General features: G+C 41.3%; 2 protein-coding genes across 2 annotated transcripts; both read left to right on the top strand.

The window, feature by feature from the left end:
- The first annotated feature begins 3,158 nt into the window (after positions 1–3,158).
- LOC115109536 (uncharacterized) lies at positions 3,159–12,593 on the top strand. Its single transcript, XM_065009942.1, has 13 exons — positions 3,159–3,718; positions 5,087–5,180; positions 5,270–5,357; positions 5,671–6,022; positions 6,231–6,324; positions 6,613–6,700; positions 6,914–7,238; positions 10,138–10,234; positions 10,333–10,420; positions 10,588–10,912; positions 11,060–11,153; positions 11,252–11,339; positions 11,526–12,593. Exons 1-13 carry the CDS (start codon positions 3,667–3,669, stop codon positions 12,132–12,134), a joined length of 2,394 nt encoding a protein of 797 aa, XP_064866014.1. The 5' UTR covers positions 3,159–3,666; the 3' UTR covers positions 12,135–12,593.
- Positions 12,594–18,035: 5,442 nt separating this feature from the next.
- On the top strand, positions 18,036–22,008 carry LOC115109533 (ADP-ribosylation factor-like protein 1). The gene is made up of 6 exons (XM_029634521.2): positions 18,036–18,148; positions 19,614–19,751; positions 19,949–20,030; positions 20,183–20,294; positions 20,489–20,667; positions 20,896–22,008. The coding sequence occupies exons 1-6, from the start codon at positions 18,145–18,147 to the stop codon at positions 20,924–20,926; spliced, it is 546 nt and encodes a 181-aa protein (XP_029490381.1). The 5' UTR covers positions 18,036–18,144; the 3' UTR covers positions 20,927–22,008.
- The last annotated feature ends 316 nt before the right edge of the window (positions 22,009–22,324 follow it).

The following is a 22,324-nucleotide window of genomic DNA, read 5'->3' as shown; positions in this document are numbered from 1 at the left end:
CCCCGGGGTAGACCTCCTGGGATACCACATAATGATCAATTAGCCTTTAAAAATTATAAACTTGGATTAGCTAATACACGTGCAATTGGAATACAGGAGTGATGGTTGCTGATAATGGGCCTCTGTACGCCCATGTAGATATTCCATTAAAAATCAGCCGTTTCCAGCTACAATAGTCATTTACAACATTAACCATGTCTGCACTGTATTTCTGATCAATTTGATGTCATTTTAATGGACATTTTTTTTGTACTTTTCTTTATAAAAACAAGGACATTTCTAAGTGACCCCAAACGTTTGAACGGTAATGTATATAGAGATTGTTTCCAAAGTTTGATATCTTGGCATTTAGTTTATTTTCCCTTCTTGTTCTTTTCTCTCCAAAACTCTTGAACGTGCCGTCCTTGGCCAGCTCTCCCGCTATCTCTCTCAGAATGACCTTCTTGATCCATATCAGTCAGGTTTCAAGACTAGTCATTCAACTGAGACTGCTCTTCTCTGTATCACGGAGGCGCTCCGCACTGCTAAAGCTAACTCTCTCTCCTCTGCTCTCATCCTTCTAGACCTATCGGCTGCCTTCGATACTGTGAACCATCAGATCCTCCTCTCCACCCTCTCCGAGTTGGGCATCTCCTGCGCGGCCCACGCTTGGATTGCGTCCTACCTGACAGGTCGCTCCTACCAGGTGGCGTGGCGAGAATCCGTCTCCACACCACGTGCTCTCACCACTGGTGTCCCCAGGGCTCTGTTCTAGGCCCTCTCCTATTCTCGCTATACACCAAGTCACTTGGCTCTGTCATAACCTCACATGGTCTCTCCTATCATTGCTATGCAGACGACACACAATTAATCTTCTCCTTTCCCCCTTCTGATGACCAGGTGGCGAATCGCATCTCTGCATGTCTGGCAGACATATCAGTGTGGATGACGGATCACCACCTCAAGCTGAACCTCGGCAAGACGGAGCTGCTCTTCCTCCCGGGGAAGGACTGCCCGTTCCATGATCTCGCCATCACGGTTGACAACTCCATTGTGTCCTCTTCCCAGAGCGCTAAGAACCTTGGCGTGATCCTGGACAACACCCTGTCGTTCTCAACTAACATCAAGGCGGTGGCCCGTTCCTGTAGGTTCATGCTCTACAACATCCGCAGAGTACGACCCTGCCTCACACAGGAAGCGGCGCAGGTCCTAATCCAGGCACTTGTCATCTCCCGTCTGGATTACTGCAACTCGCTGTTGGCTGGGCTCCCTGCCTGTGCCATTAAACCCCTACAACTCATCCAGAACGCAGCAGCCCGTCTGGTGTTCAACCTTCCCAAGTTCTCTCACGTCACCCCGCTCCTCCGCTCTCTCCACTGGCTTCCAGTTGAAGCTCGCATCCGCTACAAGACCATGGTGCTTGCCTACGGAGCTGTGAGGGGAACGGCACCTCAGTACCTCCAGGCTCTGATCAGGCCCTACACCCAAACAAGGGCACTGCGTTCATCCACCTCTGGCCTGCTCGCCTCCCTACCACTGAGGAAGTACAGTTCCCGCTCAGCCCAGTCAAAACTGTTCGCTGCTCTGGCCCCCCAATGGTGGAACAAACTCCCTCACGACGCCAGGACAGCGGAGTCAATCACCACCTTCCGGAGACACCTGAAACCCCACCTCTTTAAGGAATACCTAGGATAGGATAAAGTAATCCCTCTCACCCCCCTTAAAAGATTTAGATGCACTACTGTTCCACTGGATGTCATAAGGTGAATGCACCAATTTGTAAGTCGCTCTGGATAAGAGCGTCTGCTAAATGACTTAAATGTTTAAATGTTGTTTTATACAGTAGGCCATGCACTCAAAATAAGTGATTCTTCAAACTGATACGCCTATATGTTGTCATTGCAGGAAGAGAAAAGATTAACCAAATCACAGTGCATTTATGACACTAACAGAGCTTGCACAGGTTCCTTGATATGTGCACTACCACCAGTTGGCCAAAGTGCAGCACAGCTGAAATTATCTACCAAAGATAGATGGGGCTTGCAGGAGAACAACATACCACAGAACAATGGTGTGTCCATTGATAATGCACCTGTTAAAAGGTGCTATGAATTCCATCACTCAAGAAGGTTAAAGGACAATCCAAACATCTATGTCCATGCATGGCCGTCACGTCATCCACAACACTGCCAAAAAGTCTGGACAGGGTTTTTCCTGAGGTGTGTAGTGTACGGAGTAGATTTATTTATGCTTTGATTGACTTAAATTCAGTCTAATTCCAAGCAAGAAAACATTTATCATGGAATGATTGAATGAAAATTGTTTGAGTACAAGTTATTTTGCAGTTGTCCAAATTTGATGTTGAGGACCTAGTCCTGGAAGTTAAAAGGAAAGGTTACCTGACAGGTCAACACTTTAGCCAAAACCACCTATATTTTCGTAGTTGTTGAAATACCCAACAGAGTACATTTGAATGGTTTGAAATTCGCATGTCATATTTCCCCGAGCAGGAAATCTCACTCAAAGCCATCATCCCTGGGATGTAGTTAGTTGCACACCCTTGGCCGAACGCGGTGAAACATCTTAAACTGTAAGAAATCCGTTGTGGGTTTTTTAAACGGTAGATATTTTTCCCGTTTGCTCGCCATAAAGCTAGTTAAGGAGGCAAATTGTCTTTGCAGCCTGGATGGAGGATACTTTATGTACGAGCCGGTCCACAAGTAGATTACCTCGAAAGCACACCAAGTTCAGACGATACTGATACTCCTGACCGGCTGCCTAGGCTACATATTGGCTTTTTCACCGACACCCGATAGCAAGGGCTAAATGTTTCGTGTCCCTGTTTTAACAGGGGGCGTAGGACGGTCCTTAACGTCTTTCAGATGGCTAGCTACTGTTAGTCGTTAGCTAGATTTTAAGATTGAGTTTAAATAAGTATTGTAAACCGCATTGACAATTAGTACAGAAAATGTTTCCGATAACACAAACTGTTAAATATTTTCTTATCCTCGGAATATGCTAGATTTGTTGTTGTTGAAAAAGCTAGCTTGTTCTCAAACAACGACGTGTCGACCTCACGGTTGTGGAAGTGGGAACAAATATTTGGTTCCTGATGTCGTTGTTGTACCCCATGCTACAGGGTTACGCCACAGGAAAAAAACAATCATATTCGTTGAAATACATGACACTCCTCCCCCGGATCGTAATAGGGTGCACCCTTCTCGGATCGTGTACAACCCTAACTAGATAGGAATACAGAAACTGCATAACAACTTTTGTTAAAAATGTGAGTGTTTTTTGTGTAACCCTTTCACGTTGGTACCAAATCGAAATATTTATAACAGACGAATTTCCTGGGTGTTGAAAATAGGACATTGTTTTGACTTATCCTGCTAGGGGGTTGGGTTGTCGTAACTAGCTACTTGATACCAAACGTTAGCTACTAGCTAGCTAAACAACTAATCAATGGTTGGCAAATCCTACATTCTTTTTGGGAAATAGCCCCATACATTTGATAAATAACCATTTCCCGAAAAGCAAAATAACCAAATATCAAACTTAAGGTGCTGGCGGATGCTGGATAGCTAACTACCACTGCCTACTAAGCTATTCTTATTCTCCTGGATGGAAAGCTTGTGTGCATGAGCACGCTTCCTTCCTGTACGTTCTGTTCTCTAGCTGGTGCAAATGGAGTCAACGATGGACCCAACGCCTAATGTCACAGATAACTTGTATAAAAGTAAGTAGTAAATGTTATTAGCTATTTTCTTTCGTCTCATCTAGTTACCTACCGCAAGGTAAATTGTCACATGCATACAACTGCAGGCTGTTGTGCTAGTGAAGTAATTTATTGAATGGGTTGTTTTTATCCCCTCTGCTTCCGTTGTAGCGATACACAACATGGCCAAAAGTACGTGGACACTCCTTTAAATTAGTGGATTCGGCTGTTTCATCCACACCCGTTGCTGACAGGTGTTTAAAATCGAGCACACAGCCATACAATCTCCATAGACAAACATTGGCAGTAGAATGGCCCGTACTGAAGAGATCAGTGACTTTCAACGTGGCACCGTCATAGGATACCACCTCTCCAACAAGTCAGTTTGTCAAATTTCTGCCCCGGTCAACTAAGTGCTGTTATTGTGAAGTGGCTCAGCCGCAAAGTGGTAGGTCACACAACAGGGCCGCCGAGTGCTGTAGCACGTAAAAATCGTCTGCCCTCTATTGCAACACTCACTACCGAGTTCCAAACGGCCTCTGGAAGCAACGTTCGCACAAGAACTAGAGCTGTTCATTGGGTGCTTCATGAAATGGTTTCCATGGCCAAGCAGCTGCACACAAGCCTAAGATCACCATATGCAATGCCAAGCATCGGCTGGAGTGGTGTAAAGCTTTCCGCCATTAGCTTGGAGTAGTGGAAATGCGTTCTCTGGATTGATGAATCACGCTTCACCATCAGGCAGACCAATGGACGAAACTGGGTTTGCGGATGCCAATAGAACCTACCTATCCAAATGCATAGTGCCAACTGTACAGTTTGGTGGTGGAGGAAAAATGGTCTGGGGCTGTTTTCTTATGGTTCCGGCTAGGCCCCATAGTTCCAGTGAAGGGAAGTCTTAATTCTACAGCATAAATTACATTCTTGATGATTTTGTGCTTTGAAATTTGTGGCAACAGTTTGGGGAAGGTCCTTTCCTGTTTCAGCATGACAATGCCCCCATGCACAAGCAAGGTCCATACTGAAGAACTTAACTGGCCTGCAAAGAGTCCTGACCTCAACCCCATCGAACACCCTTGGGATGAATTGGACCGCCGACTGTGAGTCAGGCCTAATTGCCCAACATCAGTGCCCAACTTTATTAGTGCTCTTGTAGCTGAATGGAAGCAAGTCCCCATAGCAATGTTCCAACATCTAGTGGAAAGCCTTACCAACAGAGTGGAGGCTGTTATAGCAGCAAAGGGGGGACCAGCTCCATATTAATGCCCATGATTTTGGAATGAGATGTTTGGCTTTCAGGTGCCCACTTACTTTTGGCCATGTAGTGTATCTAGTTGCAGCAAGCTATGGACTATTAGGTGATTACAATCCAATGTGTTTTGTTTACAGTGACTGAAGAGGACGTCAAGAGGTTAATAGAACTGCGTTCCTCCAATGAGGCTCTTTTCACAGGAAAAAGAAATGCTGCCAAGGTTGCCTGGAAGTATGTGCGGGTTGTCATATGTATGAAATTGTATACACCAGTATACCACAATCAGGATTGTAACTGTTTTTTTATCTTTCACTATGCAGTGCAATTCTAAAGGGATTAGGTCTTGAGGGAAAGCTGACAGCTGACCAGATTGCCAAAAAGTGGGAAAATCTGAAGACTAGATACAAGGTAAAGTGTGTGTGCACTTGGAAGTTGGGTGTTTACTGATATTGTAAATATTTACTGATCATATCGTCAAAACAAAAAAGCTTCATCCCAGCAGAGGAGGCTGGTGGGAGGAGCTATAGGAGGACATGCTGATTGTAATGGCTGGAATGGAATTAATGGAACAGAGTCAAATGCGTGGTTTCCATATGTTTGATACCATTCCATGAATTCCATTCCAGCCATTACAATGAGCCTGTCCTCCTATATGACCCCCCACCAGCCTCCTCTGCATCCCAGTCATAGTCCCACTTCTGTGTTTGTCTTTTTCCTTTAGGATTTAAAATACCCTTTTCTTGGCAAGGACACTGTTTCTACTAGCATAGCCTCCTGGCCATGGTTCCAACTTATGGATGAGGCCATGGAAGGACGCCTCTTCAACAGCGCCCACGTTTTGGCGGTGGAATCTTTGGGTGGTGAGGATCCGAGTGCTCCCTCGCCATTAACCAACGAGAGAGAACAGGGGACCGAGGGTGCTGACATTTTGGAGTTCTTGATCAAAACGGAGATGGAGGACAGTGCAGGGACAGGGAACTTGGAAAACAATGCAACAGTTAACACTGATGCAACTCAGACTGGGGCCTCTACTACTATGGGCTGGCGAAGAATGTCAGAATGCTCATATAAAAGTAAGTAAGTGAGCTGAGCATGCTCTGTGATTGTGTTGATAGGTTGACAGTTAATGATTTATTCAACCTTTATTTGTCCAGGAGGTCTGTCTAGATTCTAGGTCTTTAGTAATTGTAGTTATTGATTGTTAGCAAGCTTGCTGCAAAAATAGTGTTACTTGATACAAGGTAATCATTCATATTACTGACATTGTTTCTTGCTCAACAGTGACAGAGCAGGAGACGGAGAGAATGATAAAGCTGCGTGCCGTGAATGAGGCCCTCTTCACAGGCAGAAAACATACCGCTAAGCCAGCCTGGAGGTGAATATGTCTGGGAGGGACAGATGCAGACCATATTATTGCCAAGCACATTCTGTTATTGTCTGTCCCTAATCCACCCCTAGCTCTTTCACACTTACATATGTCTGAAAGGACTGGACAGGCTAGCTAGGAAGACATTTTTATCTATCAGAAGGTAAAATGGAGCTATTACCCTATTGCTTACACCTATTTGATCATTTCAGATTTCGTTTAGTGTCCTAACAGAATTGTTTTGCAAATTATTGTCTCAAGTTAACCATTGTTGTTTGTCTCTATGTTTTCCTACAGAGCTATTTTGAATGTGTTGGGTCTTCAGGGAAAGGTGACTACTGACCAGCTAGCCAAAAAGTGGGATAATCTCAAGAGGCGATATAAGGTAGTGTGAGAGAGTGATGACAGTACTCAACTAGTGCATTTGTGTATGTAACTTGTATTGGTGAACTTTTATTGTAGTATATAAGAAACATTCTCCTAGTCTGTTGAAGTTATTATTGATTCACAATGTATCTCGCATCACCTCCTGCACAAATCTCCTCGCAATTCCACTCCACACTGCTCTGTCCACTGTGTTGTTCCTCTTTTGGAGCAGGAGTTGAAATGTCCAGCCCGCGGCATGGAGAGCAACCCAAATTCCTGGCCCTGGTTCTACCGCATGAATGATGCTGTCGAGGGGCGTTTCGCCGGCTGCGCCCCCATCCTGACGCCAGTAGTAGAGGAGGGTGATGAGGAGTTTGAGCCCTCTCCACCACCAAGGAAGAGGGCCCGTCGGACACCAGGGAGGGGGGGGATGTCTGAGTTCTTGACAGAGTCAGAAATGGATGAGCTGGTAGAAACAGAGGATCGGAACGGTGCAGCCATGTTCCCAGGGTCCGCCATAGGGGAGTATCACAGGACCACAGAATTCTCATATAAGCGTAAGTGATGTTTTTCCTTTTTTAAAGGGATGATTTGCTCAAAATACAATATGACTGTACAAAATCAATATGATTTCCCACTTAGGCTGGTATTGGTTGACCCAGACAGTTTTTAAAGTGCATGTTTGAGTTATTTAGTTACGTTCACCATCTTGTGACCCGAACACGGAACCCAAACCGGCTGCGCTCGTGCATTGTGCACTATCGTGCATACATTTATGTTTGTCCCCCTACACCAAACGCGATCACGACACGCAGGTTAAAATATCAAAACAAACTCTGAACCAATGACATTAATTTGGGGATAGGTCGAAAAGCATTAAACATGTATCGCAATTTAGCTAGTTACCTTGCACTTGCTAGCTAATTTGTCCTATTTAGCTAGCTTGCTGTTGCTAGCTAATTTGTCCTGGGATACAAACATTGAGTTGTTATTTTACCTGAAATGCACAAGGTCCCCTACTCCGACAATTAATCCACACAGCAGGTACCCACGTGGGTGATTGAAAGACTAACTGTTTTGCCAGTTGTCGTGGTAATACTATGAAAGTTTAGATGCCGATCACCATATAAGTTCAAAGATGAAAAGTTCAAAGATGAAAAGGCCTGGATGGAGCAGAGATGACTAGAAACAATTCGGTTGGCAATTTTATTTGTGGATTAATTGTCGGAGTATAGGACCTTGTGCATTTCAGGTAAAATAACAACTCAATGTTTGTATCCCAGGACAAATTAGCTAGCAAGTGCAAGCTAACTAGCTAAATTGCCATACATGTTTAATGCTTTTCGACCTGTCCCCAAATTAATGTAATTAGTTCAGAGATAGTTTTGATATTTTAACCTGCGTGTTGTGATCGCGTTTGGTGTAGGGGGACAAAATACATTTATGCACAATGGCACACGATGGTGCACGCGCGCAGCCGGTTTGGGTTCCGTGTAAAGCCTTATGAATTATTGGTAATATTTGAACTAGTAGCAACAATAACTAACTGATTAACAGCTTCTATCTCCAGGCCATCACTGTTAAACAGTTACCACTAGCCGACCTCCGCCCAGTACCCTGCCCTGAACCTTGGACAATGCCACTACCCGGCTACCACCCAGTACTCTACCTTGCACTTTAGAGACTGCTGCCCTATGTACATAGTCATTTAACACTGGTCACTTTAATAATGTTTACATACTGTTTTACCCACTTTATATGTATATACTGTTTTCTAGTCATGGCTCATCCTATATAACTACTGCTATATACACTTTTTCTATTCACAGACAATCCATACCGTCTATACACACCATTCGCATACATATAGTACCAGTCAAAAGTTTGGACACACCTACTCATTCCAGGGTTTTTCTTTTTTTTTCTACTATTTTCTACATTGTAGAATAATAATGAAGACGTCAACTCTATGAAAACATATGGAATCATGTAGTAACCAAAAAAAGTGTTAAATAATAAAATATATACTTTTGAGATTCTTCAAAGTAGCCACCCTTTGCCGTGAAGACAGCTTTGCATATGCTTGGCATTCTCTCAACCAGCTTCATGAGGTAGTCACCTGGAATGCATTTCAATTGATAGGTGTGCCTTTAATAGTTCATTTGTGGAATTTCTTTCCTTAATGTGTTTGAGTCAATCAGTTGTGTTGTGACAAGGTAGGGTGGTAAACAGAAAATAGCCCTATTTGGTAAAATACCAAGTCCACATTATGGAAAGAACAGCTCAAATAAGCAAAGAGAAACGACAGTCCGTTACTTTAAGACATGAAGATCAGTCAATGCGGAAAATGTCAAGAACTTTGAGTGTTTCTTCAAGTGCAGTTGCAAAAACCATCAAGCACTATGATGAAACTGGCTCTTGTGAGAACTGCCACAGGAAAGGAAGACCCAGAGTTACCTCTGCTGCAGAGGATGAGTTCATTAGAGTTACCAGCCTCAGAAATTGCAGCCCAAATAAATGCTTCAGAGTTCAAGTAACTGACACATCTCAACATCAACTGTTCAGAGGAGACTGCATGAATCAGGCCTTCATGTTCAAGTTGCTGCAAAGAAACCACTACTAAAAAGGACACCAATAAGAAGAGACTTGCTTGGGCCAAGAAACATGAGCAATGGACATTAGACTGGTGGAAGTCTGTCCTTTGGTCTGATGAGTCCAAATTTAAGATTTTTGGTTCCAACCACCACGTCTTTGTGAGACGCAGAGTATGTGAACGGATGATCTCCACATGTGGGGTTCCCACCGTTAAGCATGAAGGAGAAGGTGTGGGGGTGCTTTGCTAGTGACACTCAGTGATTTCTTTAGAATTCATGGCTACCACAGCATTCTGCAGCATTACGCCATCCCATCTGGTTTCACTTAGTGGGGCTGCAACACAAAATTAGTAAAGTTTTACTTATGTTTGGTATTCTCAGTGTATATTCTGGTCCTGATGCTTATTTCCGGTAATACTATCCATTTTGCCATGGGGGTTTTGTTCTGTGTATTTAAATACTGTATTCTCAAAAGCTCATTATATTGCATTTTAGTTACAGTCAGCATCCATTTTAGTTACAGTCAGCAAACACTGTATTTATGTGTATACTGGATTCTTGACAGGGCTCACTAATATATCTAGTGTGTGTGTGCGCATATAGATTGCATTTGGGTTACAGTGCTATTTGGATTGTTAATTGGATTAATTTGGACATTTTCTTGTTTTTTTATATGTATTATTTGTGTACTTTATTTACATTTTACTACATTGTTAGGAGCTATTATTATAAGCATTTCGCTGTACCCACTATAACATCTGCTAAACTGTGTACCCGACTGATTTAACTTTGATTTGAACAAGTTACTTCGATAACACGTCTTTGTGAAGAATGATACTAGTTATATTTGCTTGCATTACAGTGACTGAGGAGGACACCAAGAGATTGATAGAGCTGCGTGCTTCTAATGAGGCTCTTTCACAGGAAAGAGAAATACTGCCAAGCCTGCTTGGAGGTGAGTTGGCTTGTGTTGGAAGAAAGTATTTGGCTAAATAAAAATCTGCTATTTCCAGTCTATGTACTCGGTTTATTTTGTAAATCCCTTATTTCTCTGCAGGGCAATAGTGAAAGAGATGGGCCTCGCAGGCAAGTTGTCTGCTGATCAGGTCTCTAAAAAGTGGGACAACCTGAAGACAAAATTCAAGGTAACGTAACTAGTGTGTGTCTATGTACAATCTCACCCTATCTGTCAGAGCCTGTGGGTTTACTTGCGCATGTATGTAAACATCCATGTGTATTTGTGGTACCGGAGGATGGGTAAGTCTCTTAAGTTTTATCTCCCAATAAATTTAGATCTTCTTTTGTCCTTTAGGACTTGAAGTACCCGCCACGTGGCATGGAGAACCAGAGCAGCCCTGCCTCCTGGCCTTGGTTCCAACTTATGAACGATGCCTTCGAGGGCCGACTGGCTGGGAGAGCCCCCAAAATAACGCCTGTATGGGTGAGCGAGGAAGACTACTTGTTTGTATCCTCGCCGATGCCTACAGAGAGAGACCCATGTCCCATGCCAGAGAGTAGTGGGATTTCTGAGCTGGTAGAGGCAATGGGACCAGGGGGCACAGATGTGGATGGAACTGTTACGTTCATCGATGCCAGTGGAGAGGAGTGCCCCACACCTTTGGAATTCTCCTATAAAAGTCAGTACCATTCTTCATGTCTCAGAATGTACTTTTTAAGGAGGATAAAATACTTTTAAAATGTAAAACTTCAGGAGTTTAAAATGTATGACTGTTGACAAGATATGAGGTAAACAAATATCCACTTTATTTTTGTTTTGATGACAGTGACAGAGCAGGATACGAGGAGGCTGATCAAGTTGCGGGCTGCCAATGAGGTTCTCTTCACTGGGAGGCGAAATGCTGCCAAGACTGCATGGAAGTTAGTAGGATGTAGTATGAAAATAAATGTCAATGACAATGCAATGCAATGAAATCAGATATGCATTATCAAAACTCATTGATCGTGTTTGTGTGCAGGGCCATTTTAAAAGAGTTGGGTCTCCTGGGAAAGGTGTCAACTTACCAGGTGGCCAAGAAGTGGGACAACTTAAAGAGGAGATATAAGGTAAACGATCAAGTGTTTGCTTGCTGCTAATGTGTGCCACATGAAATAAACCAAACTGCAAGTGGATCAAAATCTGAATGTCTTTAGTGAAGGACCAATCCTTCCTAATGCACATGCATTGCTCAAACACTGTAGTCTGCTCTGTGTTTGTGTTCTATAGTTTGTCCCCTGTTGTTCTCTGAACAGGACCTGAAGTACCCTCCTGTGGGCATGGAGAGCATGGCAGACAATGCTGCTTCCTGGCCATGGTTCTACCTCATGAACGAGGCCATGGAGGGCCGCCTCGCTGCCAGCGGACCTGTCCTGACCCCTATAACGGATGGCGACGACCCAAAGCCTTCCCCTTTGCAGCCCATTCGAAGTAGAGGACGCCCGTTGCTGGACAGAGGTGACACCACACTGGAGTACGACCAAGAGATGTATGCGGACCCCGCCACAGAGGAGTGCCACCGGGCCACAGCGGAGTGTGAGAGGGCCCTAAGAGAGGAGAGGTTGGGTAGGGGGCCAGCTGGGCCCACTGCTGCTCACAAGGGAGTGACACTGGAGAGAGAGTGGGAGATGGTGGAGAGGGAGAGGGCAGCGATAGAGGGGGATAGAGCGGCAGTGGACAGAGAGCGGCAGTGGCTGGAGAGCGAGAGAGCCAACTTGGCAAGAGAGAGGATGCTGTTGGAACAGGACAGGATGGCCCTGGGGAGAGAGAGAGAGGCCTTTGAGAGCCAGAGGGCAGCAGTGGCGATGAACAGCGCTACAGTGGTGCACACTGGACACATCAACCACTGTGGGATGGGGATGTAGACTGATGTTATAGACGGATTGGAAGCCAAGGACTGATCAAGAGCTTTCAAGTTACTTGGAGAACAGACTTTTCAGCATGTTTTCACCTTATTGGCTCGAGATGAATTTCTTTTTACACTAAACTCTAAACTTAATGGTTTGTTCAACTAAACCAGTGAGAGATTTCAATCTGTGACACTGCTCACTTGTTTTGAATGATATTTGGAAATTTGTCTGTGTTGTATTTCTTTTGACAGAAAAGGCTAATGATATAAGCCTTAAAGTTTTTGTGATTTGACTCTGTTATTCCAATGACCTCACATTGTCTTTTCAGTCTTGGTTGCAATTACAGTATATTGTAATAAAAATAAAAAAGGCACCGTAAAGTGAGAACTGAAACAGTTCTAACTTTTAAAATGTCTCTGTGAAAGCTGTTTTCACTTTCAAACAATTAAAACGCTGTAAAGTACTGCTAAAAAAGTATGGAAGTGAATTATTGTTTGAAAAATCTAATCACGGTAGGGAATAGGGTTAAGTTGAGGCATTTAAAAAAAAACATTTGGCATCACTCAGTCAAGGGAAATGTACGGTGCATTCGGGAAGTATTCAGACCCCTTGACATTCCACATTTTACATAAATATTTAGACCCTTTGCACAGTACTTTGTTGAAGCACCTTTGGCAGTGATTACAGCCTCAAGTTTTCTTGGGTATGACATTACAAGCTTGGCACACCTGTATTTGGGGAGTTTCTCCCATTCTCTGCAGATCCTTTCACTCTCCGTCAGGTTGGAAGGGGAGCGTCGCTGCACAGCTATTTTCAGGTCTCTCCAGAGATGTATGATCCGGATCAAGTCCGGGCTCTGGCTGGGCCACCCAAGGACTTTCAGAGTCTTGTCCCGAAGCCACTCCTGTTGTCTTGGCTGTGTGCTTAGGGTCGTTGTCCTGTTGAACCTTCGCCCCATTCTGAGGTCCTGAGCGCTCTGGAGCAGCTTTTCATCAAGGGTTTCTCTGTACTTTGCCCCGTTCATCTTTCCCTCGATCCTGACTAGTCTCCCAGTCCCTGCCGCTGAAAAACATCCCCACAGAATGATTGTTCCATGTACAGTGCCTTAAAGTATTCATACCCCTTGACTTATTCCACATTTTGTTGTTACAGCCTGAATTCAAAATGGATTAAATATTTTTCTCACCCATTTATACACTATACCCAATAATGACAAAATGAAAACATGTTTTTCAACATTTTTGCAAATGTATTGAAAATTAAATACAAAAATATCTAATTTACATAGGTATTCAGACCCCTGAGTCGATACATGTTAATCACCTCTGACAGCTGTGAGTCTTTCTGAGTAAGTCTGTAAGACCTTTGCACATATGGATTGTACAATATTTGCGCATTCTTTTTTATTTTTTTGTTCTTCAAGCTCTGCCAAGTTGGTTGTTGATCATTGGTAGACAGCTATTTAAGTCTTGCCATAGATTTCCCAGTCAATTTGAGTCAAAACTGTAACTACGCCACTCTGGTACATTCAATGTAGTCTTGGTAAGCAACTGCAGTGTATATTTAGCTTTGTGTTTTAGGTTATTCTTATTCTTAAATAGTATTTTTTTCCTCATTAATTGACACACAATGACAAAGCAAAAACAGGTTTTAAGAAATGTTAGCAAATGTGTTAAAAATTAAATTGAAATATCACATTTACAAACCGTACCTACAGGGGTAAATGATCCTTGGTATGACCTTAAAACATTTCAATATGTTAGCTTAGTAGAAATCCAACCCTGGGCTATAGGGCAGGAATATGACCCTTCCATTTGAAAAGATAAACGTTTCTTCCATAGTTCAGAGAGAAATTGACTATTAATTTTACAGTGTCAGAACATCAAAGTAACAGTATTTTAACTTCTTCCAAGAATAACTATTCATATACAATATGCAGCAGAAACATGTAATTAATATGAGATCAGTTCATAATCTGTAAAAGTCCCACAAATCCTCAATTGTGAAATGGGCCCCTGCCCACGGGCGAGTAGCAGCATAATGGACCATGACAGACAGAGAGGGGGAGACTTCACCTCATACCAGCGTGGATGAAATTATGACATTACCCAGTCAAATCAAGCTTTATTTATACAGCACATTTAAGACATGGAATGCAACACAATGTGCTTCACAGGAAAAAAATAAAAACAATCAAAATAAAAACATTAACTACACAACAAACTTAAGAGGATAAAAACTCAAGAATGAACAAATATGGAATGACTAAAAAGCACCCTGAGGAAAGGCAAAGCTAAAAATGTATGTTTCAAGATCTCTTTTAAATTTGTCCACTGTTTCAGCCCCCCTCAGGTTCTCTGGCAGAGTATTCCAGAGGCTGGGGGCATAATAACTAAAGGCTGCCTCTCCATGCCTCTTGGTCCTAGGCTTTGAAGGCCAGTGGACCTGAGGGACCTACTGGGCACATAACTTAAAAGCATGTCTGACGTGTTGTGCACAATTGGGAATTGATTTAAAAAACAATATATCTTAAAATGAATTCTAAAACTCACAAGCAGCCAGTGCAGTGACCTTAAAACGGGTCTAATGTGTGCTCTCCAACTGGTCTTGGTCAGTACCTGTGCTGCAGCATTCTGTATGTTTTTCAGTTGACCAATGGCTTTCTTGGGTAGACCAGACAGGTGAACATTACAGTAGTCAAGCCTACTTGTAATAGAAGCATGGATGAGTCTTTCTGTACCAGCCTGAGAGAGAAACGGCTGCACCGTGGCAATCTTTATTGCTCATGAATTAAAATGTGGGGCCATATTCTCAGATTCTCTCATTGGGCTTTGGCTCCAACAATAAGTACCTTGGTCTTTAGCTGGAGGAAATGTTGAGCCATCCAAGTTTTTCAATCACTAATACAGTCTAATAATTTATCAGTGGAACTCAAATCCTCTGGTGACACAAGTTGTGTATCGTATCGTCTGCGTAGCAGTGAAAATCAATGCTGTGCTTTCTGATAACTCTGCCAAGAGGTAACATAAAACTGAACAGTACAGGACCCAAAATTGAACCATGTGGAACGCCACATGTGATACGTATTTTCTTTGAGTTATGTTCACCAAGGGTGACAAACTCTCGAAAGGTTCAATGGGTCCTAAACCAATTTAGGACCAACAGTGTCAAATGCAGCACTTAAATACAAGAGTAGGACAGAGAGCTGTTTGGCTTCTGTGTTGGCTCTAAGATAATTTACCACTTTAAGTGTGTCTCTATGCTGTGGAGGGCCCAACAACCAGATTGGATTTTTTTTAAATACAGTTTGCACTTAAAAAAATTGTTGTTTGTAAACCAATTTCTCCAGAATTTTGTTTCAAGCGGCACATACGAATCATTAGTACATCAACCAAACAAACCAAATCCCATTATACAGTGGCTTGCAAAAGTATTCACCCCAGAATTTGAGCGTGCATAACTATTCACCCCCCCCCCAAAAAAGTTAATACTTTGTAGAGCAACCTTTTGCAGCAATTACAGCTGCAAGTCTCTTAGGTTATGCCTATATAAGCTTGGCACATCTAGTCTCTGGGACTTTTGCCCATTCTTCAAGAAAAAACTGCTCCATCTCCTTTAAGTTGGATGGGTTGCACTGGTGTACAGCAATCTTTGAGTCATACGACAGATTCTCAATTGGATTGAAGTTTGGAATTTGACTAGGCCATTCCAATTTAAATGTTTCCCTTTAAACCACTCGAGTATTGCTTTAGCAGTATGCTTAGGATCATTGTCCTGCTGGAAGGTGAACCTCCCAGTCTCAAATCTCTGGAAGACTGAAACAGGTTTCCCTCAAGAATTTCCCTGTATTTAGCGCCATCAATTATTCCTTAAATTCTGACCAGTTTCCCAGTCCCTGCCGATGAAAAACATCCCCATAGCATGATGCTTCCCCACCATGCTTCACTGTGGTGATGGTATTCTCGGGGTGAAAGAGGTGTTGGGTTTGTGTCAGACATAGCGTTTTTTTTATTTTTAGCAATTACTTTTTTTCTGGCTACTCTTCTGTGAAGCCCAACTCTGTGGAGTATATGGTTTAAAGTGGTCCTATGGACAGATACTCCAATCTCTGCTGTGGAGCATTGCAGCTCCTTCAGGGCTATCTTTGGTCTCTTTGTTGCCTCTCTGATTAATGCTCTCCTTGCCTGGTCTGTGAGTTTTGGTGGGTGGCCCTCTCTTGGCAGGTTTGTTGTGGTGCCATATTCTTTCCAATTTATAATAATGGATTTAATGGTGCTCTGTGGGATGTTCAAAGTTTCTGATATATTTTCATATCCCAACCCTGATCTGTACTTCTCTATAACTTTGTCCCTGACCTGTTTGGAGAGCTCCTTGGTCTTCATGGTGCTGCTTGCTTGGTGGTGCCCCTTGCTTCGTGGTGTTGCAGACTCTGGAGCCTTTCAGAACAGGTGTATGTATACTGAGATCATGTGACAGATCATGTGACACTTAGATTGCACACAGGTGGACTTTATTTAACTAATTACGTGACTTCTGAATGTAATTGGTTGCACAAGATCTTATTAGGGGCTTCAAAGGGGGTGAATACATATATATGCGTGCACCACTTTTCCATTTTTTGTTTAGTTTTAGTTTTTGAAACAAGTTATTATTTTCATTTCGCTTTGGACTATTTTGTGTATGTCTATGATATGAAATCCAAATATATATATTTTTTAATTACAGGTTGTAATGAAACAAAATAGGAAAAATGCCAAGGGGGTGAATACTTTTTCAAGGCACTGTAGATAGTCCAGTGTAACTTCTAGCATGTGGTCAGTAGTGAAAAAAGTACCCAATTGTCATACTTGAGTAAAAGTAAAGAAACCTAAATAGAAAATGACTCAAGTAAAAGTGAAAGTCACCCAGTGAAATCCTACTTGAGTGAAAGTCTAAAAGTATTTGGTGTTAGATATACTTAGTATCAAAAGTAAATTAAAATGCTAAATATACTCAAGTATCAAAAGTACAACTACAAATAATTTCACATTCCTTATATTAAGCAAAACAGACAGCACCATTTTCTTTTTATTTATTTACGGATAGCCACTCCAACACAGACATAATTTACAAACAAAACATGTATTTAGTGAGTCCGCTAGATCAGAGGCAGTAGAGATGACCAGGGATGTTCTCTTGATAAGTGTAAATTAGACCATTTTACTGTCCTGCTAAGCATTCAAAATGTAACAAGTGTTTTTGGGTGTCAGGGAAAATGTATGGAGTTAAAAGTACATTATTTTCTTTAGGATTTTTGTCAAGTAAAAGTTGTCAAAAATATAAATAGTAAAGTAAAGTACAGATACTTCAAACTACTTAAGTAGTTCTTAAGTATTTGTTCTTAAGGACTTTACTCCACTGACAGTTAGACACTGGAAATGAAAGCCAGAGATAGATTTTTAAAGCTTTTGTTTGTATATTGTATGCTGTATTTATTCATTAACATGTTGCTTATTTGTATATTTGTTAGCCAATTTATCTGCTATTGTAGATTAACCTGTATATTTATCTGCTTTTTGAAGCGTGACTGTACTCAATATTCTATGTGACTATAAAACAATTTACACTAAATAATAAAATGTCATGTTTTTTATTGAAACTATTATGAGTAGAAGTGATTTTTAATACAGACAGGAGTATTTCACGATGTGTCAATGCAGGCAGCCATATCAAAACTTTGATCCACTCTGCCGGTGTGGTCTTCGATTTGTGCTACAAGTTATTTTCTCCGAACATTAATGTGTACTTTTTAATATTTTCAATGTTGGGACTGTACCGTATAATGTATGATTGTAATGTAAAAGAGTAGACCATCAAATCACCAGTACATCCCTGAAAATAGGTGGCGATAATGTCCTGATAACTGCGCTGTCAATGTAAACAAACCCAATAGAAAGAAGAAGAGACGCCACTCAATGTACAATAAATATTTTCCTACAAAAAGCTTTGCATACTGATTGATAGCAGGGACTGTTATTAGTCAAAAATGGGTAAGATTCGTTGCTACTTTACAGTTTGCTTTTAGAGTTATCGACAAAATTTGACATAAAATCAATGTTTAGCCACTGATTAATATCTGACCATCTGCCAACGTTTTATCTTAATATTTGGTTGTATGCCTTAGTGTTAGCATTAGCTAGCTAGGTAGACTTTTATGGTAAATGTACGATTTTCTATGAATAAATTATGATTATTTGGTTATTCTTTGAGGTATGCCAGACGAACGTTTGCTATCCAGTCAATGTCTTAAATACAGATGTCGATATGTTGCTCTACTAGCAGGGTCGTTCCACTAGTAGAGTACATTTTGGGTAGTGTCCAACAAAACTATTAATTTCACCTAACATTATGTCATAAAGAGCACATTTTCCACATCATTAAAAAAACATGTTTTCCCATCTCAAGGGGTTTTAAGATGGGAAAAATGTTTTCATGTTTTTCAGATTTATAGGAATATTTGAACCCACTTAACCCCAACCTTTCCTAACATTTTAACCATCATTGCAAAGCCCTAGTTATTTTGTTGCCATATTCTGTTGTTTTTTTTGGTGAAAAACTGAGCAGTCGAGCAACACGTTAACCCTCTTGCCCATAGATAGATTGAATAGAAATGTTTTCATTTTAATTTGCTGAAGCTTGCATTCAATTGCCCCTCCCTGTTGCACACAACACGTGTATATTCCCCCTGTCAGGAGGGGATTTATGTGTGATTTAAGATGAAAACCTCAACCCTTTTACTTTATTGGCATTTGGTCTTTTTTCTTTTACTTGCAAATGTTTTTTGTTGTTGTTTTTTTTTATCTAAAAGTGCCTTTGAAGTAACAGGGTTGACCACAACAGGGTTGAGGTTTTCATGTAAGCTTGTGTGCAACATGGAGGGGCAATTGAATGCAAGCTTCACACAAATTGAAACTGTTAAAAAATGTTTTGCCAATCTGTCTATGGACAACAGGGTTAACGTGATGCTCGACGGGCTCTGTTTTCCACCACGAAAGAAAATGGCAACAACATAACTAAGGCTTTGCAATGATGGTGAAAGGCTGGGGTTAAGTGATCTTCCTAGGAGTCTGAGAAACATGACGAGGGGCATGTTAAAAGGCAGATTCTTGATACTTTAGCAAGTCTTTATTCATATAAAAATCTGATTTAGAGAATTTTCCATGTGGTCTATGTTAAATGGCATGCCAATAATGGTGTATAATTTCCACTTAAAATATCAAAGGGAAACACCCTTACATATTCAAGAAAATAATAACTTTCTGACACGTGAATGTGCATGCGTACCAGACCGTGATTTATGTCTTTAGAATTCCTTTCACGATGTGATGCATTTAGCAGACCTGACAGTTGACATTAGTGTTTGTCCTTTGAAGTTATCTGTATAGTTTGACAAATGTTATGAGCAAAGTATTACCACTTTAATCTTCTTTATCCCTCCTGCCTTGTTAAATCTAGGTGGGTTCTTCTCCAGTCTTTTTTCTGGCCTGTTTGGCACCAGGGAAATGAGGATACTGATCCTGGGGTTGGATGGAGCTGGGAAAACCACAATCCTTTACAGACTTCAAGTTGGGGAGGTCGTCACCACTATTCCCAGTGAGTGAAAATAACTTCTTCTCAGTGCTGAGGAACACTCACACTGATGGCCTAACTCCTGCATGCCCATACGATGGTATGTCTTGCAACAGATAAATTGGTCACTGAAATGGCTCATGCAGAGAATGACATGCAAACAGTTACGATTAACCTACAATACTAGAAATTAGTTGACTTACCATTCTCTTCTTTTTCAGCCATTGGTTTCAACGTGGAAACGGTGACATACAAGAATCTGAAGTTCCAGGTGTGGGATCTTGGAGGGCAGACCAGTATTAGGTATTGAGACATTCCTGACTTCAACTTATTTATTGTAGCATATGTCTCACACATATCTGAATATTGCAACCATCAGCAGTCAGTTTGTCAAGAGTCAACCAACAAATGTATTGGTTACCCAAATTTTCTTCTTGCATCTCTCTCTGTTTCAGGCCTTACTGGCGCTGCTACTACTCCAACACTGATGCTGTTATCTATGTAGTGGACAGCAGTGACAGGGACAGGATGGGAATCTCCAAGTCTGAACTGGTGGCTATGCTTGAGGTATGAGTAATGTGGCTTTAGTAGCTTGTATAAAAGCCTTCCATAGTTGAATATGTTTACTGGTCCCATGGCTCTCACTAGCTCTTTTTATCCATGTACTTGCTATATTTTGATGGAATTGTGAGCTAAACAGCATGTGCAGTCACAGACTAGGTTTCCAGATATAGAGGGCTCTGTCTGCATTCTCTCTGCAGGAGGAGGAGCTGAAGAAGGCTATACTGGTGGTGTTTGCCAACAAGCAAGACATGGAGCAGGCCATGACTCCCACTGAGGTCGCCAATTCCCTGGGCCTGCCAGCACTCAAAGACAGAAAGTGGCAGATCTTCAAGACCTCCGCCACCAAGGGAACAGGGTTGGATGAGGCCATGGAATGGTAATGGAATTGGAACCAAATGAATGAGGCTGTTTAGTTAAGGATAAGGCTGTTTTTGTGTGTGTGTGTGTGTGTCTTTCAGCTGTTAAGATGATAACAGTTTTAAATTATCATTAAATTAATAACATGGTTTGCATTAGGAACAAAGAATATGAGTGACAAGCTGAGGAGTCATTCAATATACAACAACAAAACTGAATAATTTTTCTGTTTCTGCTTACTCCTTAGGCTGGTGGAGTCTCTCAAGAGCGGACAGTAACCTCAGCCTAACACCATGCAAATAAATGTGACTTCCCGCCGCATATTTATGCTAAATTCATTGTTAGAATCTTCGTAGGAGCATTGTTAAATCTCTGATGTTTCCCAAAACCATCGTTACTAAAGTTGCACTTGAACACGCTCATTATTTACCGACAGCCTCACCACTCGTAGAACAGTTAAGTGCATCGTTATGTTTTTGACCTTCTGTGTCACTTTATTTACAGAAGATCTCTGCTAAACATAGAATCAAGATGTTCATCTCTCTGATTATGACTGCCGATAACTTCAGAACAAAGTTGACTACAAATACAAAGTTGCTAAAGTCTTTGCAATTGTTACAAGCAAGTAAGTGAAGGATAAAAATATGCTTCAAATTAAAACCGAGATAACTGCATTAAAAGATAAATAGGCTACATGGGTCTATGTATTTCAACCTAATTGAAATCAATGTCATGTTCAATCAATTTAATTCTATTTTGCCAATTATTGTCTGTATCTGTAATTTTTGCCTCAATATATTTTGATGTGTAACAACATGTGCGCAATGATGTGCTCAATGTGATTTTGTGCATTATTGGGTAAGCATTATAAGTTGCCTCAATATTTGCAGCCAACCATAGGTGGTAATATCTTTCTAGGAGCTGATGCATCATCAGGATTTTGGAATATGATTTGAAAGGAGAAAGTTGATTTGAGAGGAGCGCTGCTTTTGTTTCGATCCTATCAGTGTCAACACATGGTCTAACAACGCTTTTAGTGAACGTTCATTCTGCATGTTGTTTTGAGAAACGGACGTTACATCTTTGGCCGTTGTAAGAATGAGGCATCATTAAAACACTCCTAAACCAAGTTCCATGGCTATCAGGAAACCGGGCCCTTAACTGAGTGGTTTGCCTTGTTGCAGGGGACATCCTAAAGATGGATTTTTTTTTATTGCTGTCCCTGAGTCTGATGTTTTACATTAGCTTCCATTTAGTTCCTATCAATTCCCCTTTTCTATTCCTAGTATATCTAGCTAGGTGGACTCATGTTTGAGTGTATAGTGTGTGTGTATATATATATATATATATTTTTTTTATATATATATTTTTTTTTAAGTTATGGATATGTGGTTGTCTCTTTTTTTTCTTGTGTGCTCATTATTCCAATACTCATTATTGGTCCTGATAAGTTGGGTTAATAGATTTTTAATATTTATTTATGTACCTTGATAATGGCGTTAGTGATAATGTAAATACACAATTATTCATTAAATAAATGAACATCGTATTTGCAAGTGATGGCGGTTACTTGAATTGACATATTAAGTACGGGAGAATTTAACCACAGTTTTCATATTACCACAGAGTTGTCATTATCTTTGATATTATGGTCTCTTCAAAACCACCTCTGATGG

Source organism: Oncorhynchus nerka, linkage group LG25 (assembly GCF_034236695.1).
Source record: "Oncorhynchus nerka isolate Pitt River linkage group LG25, Oner_Uvic_2.0, whole genome shotgun sequence".
In the NCBI taxonomy this organism is placed as follows: domain Eukaryota; kingdom Metazoa; phylum Chordata; class Actinopteri; order Salmoniformes; family Salmonidae; genus Oncorhynchus; species Oncorhynchus nerka.
The sequence above is the reverse complement of the archived record's forward strand: the minus strand, read 5'-3'. Positions and strand labels throughout refer to the sequence as shown.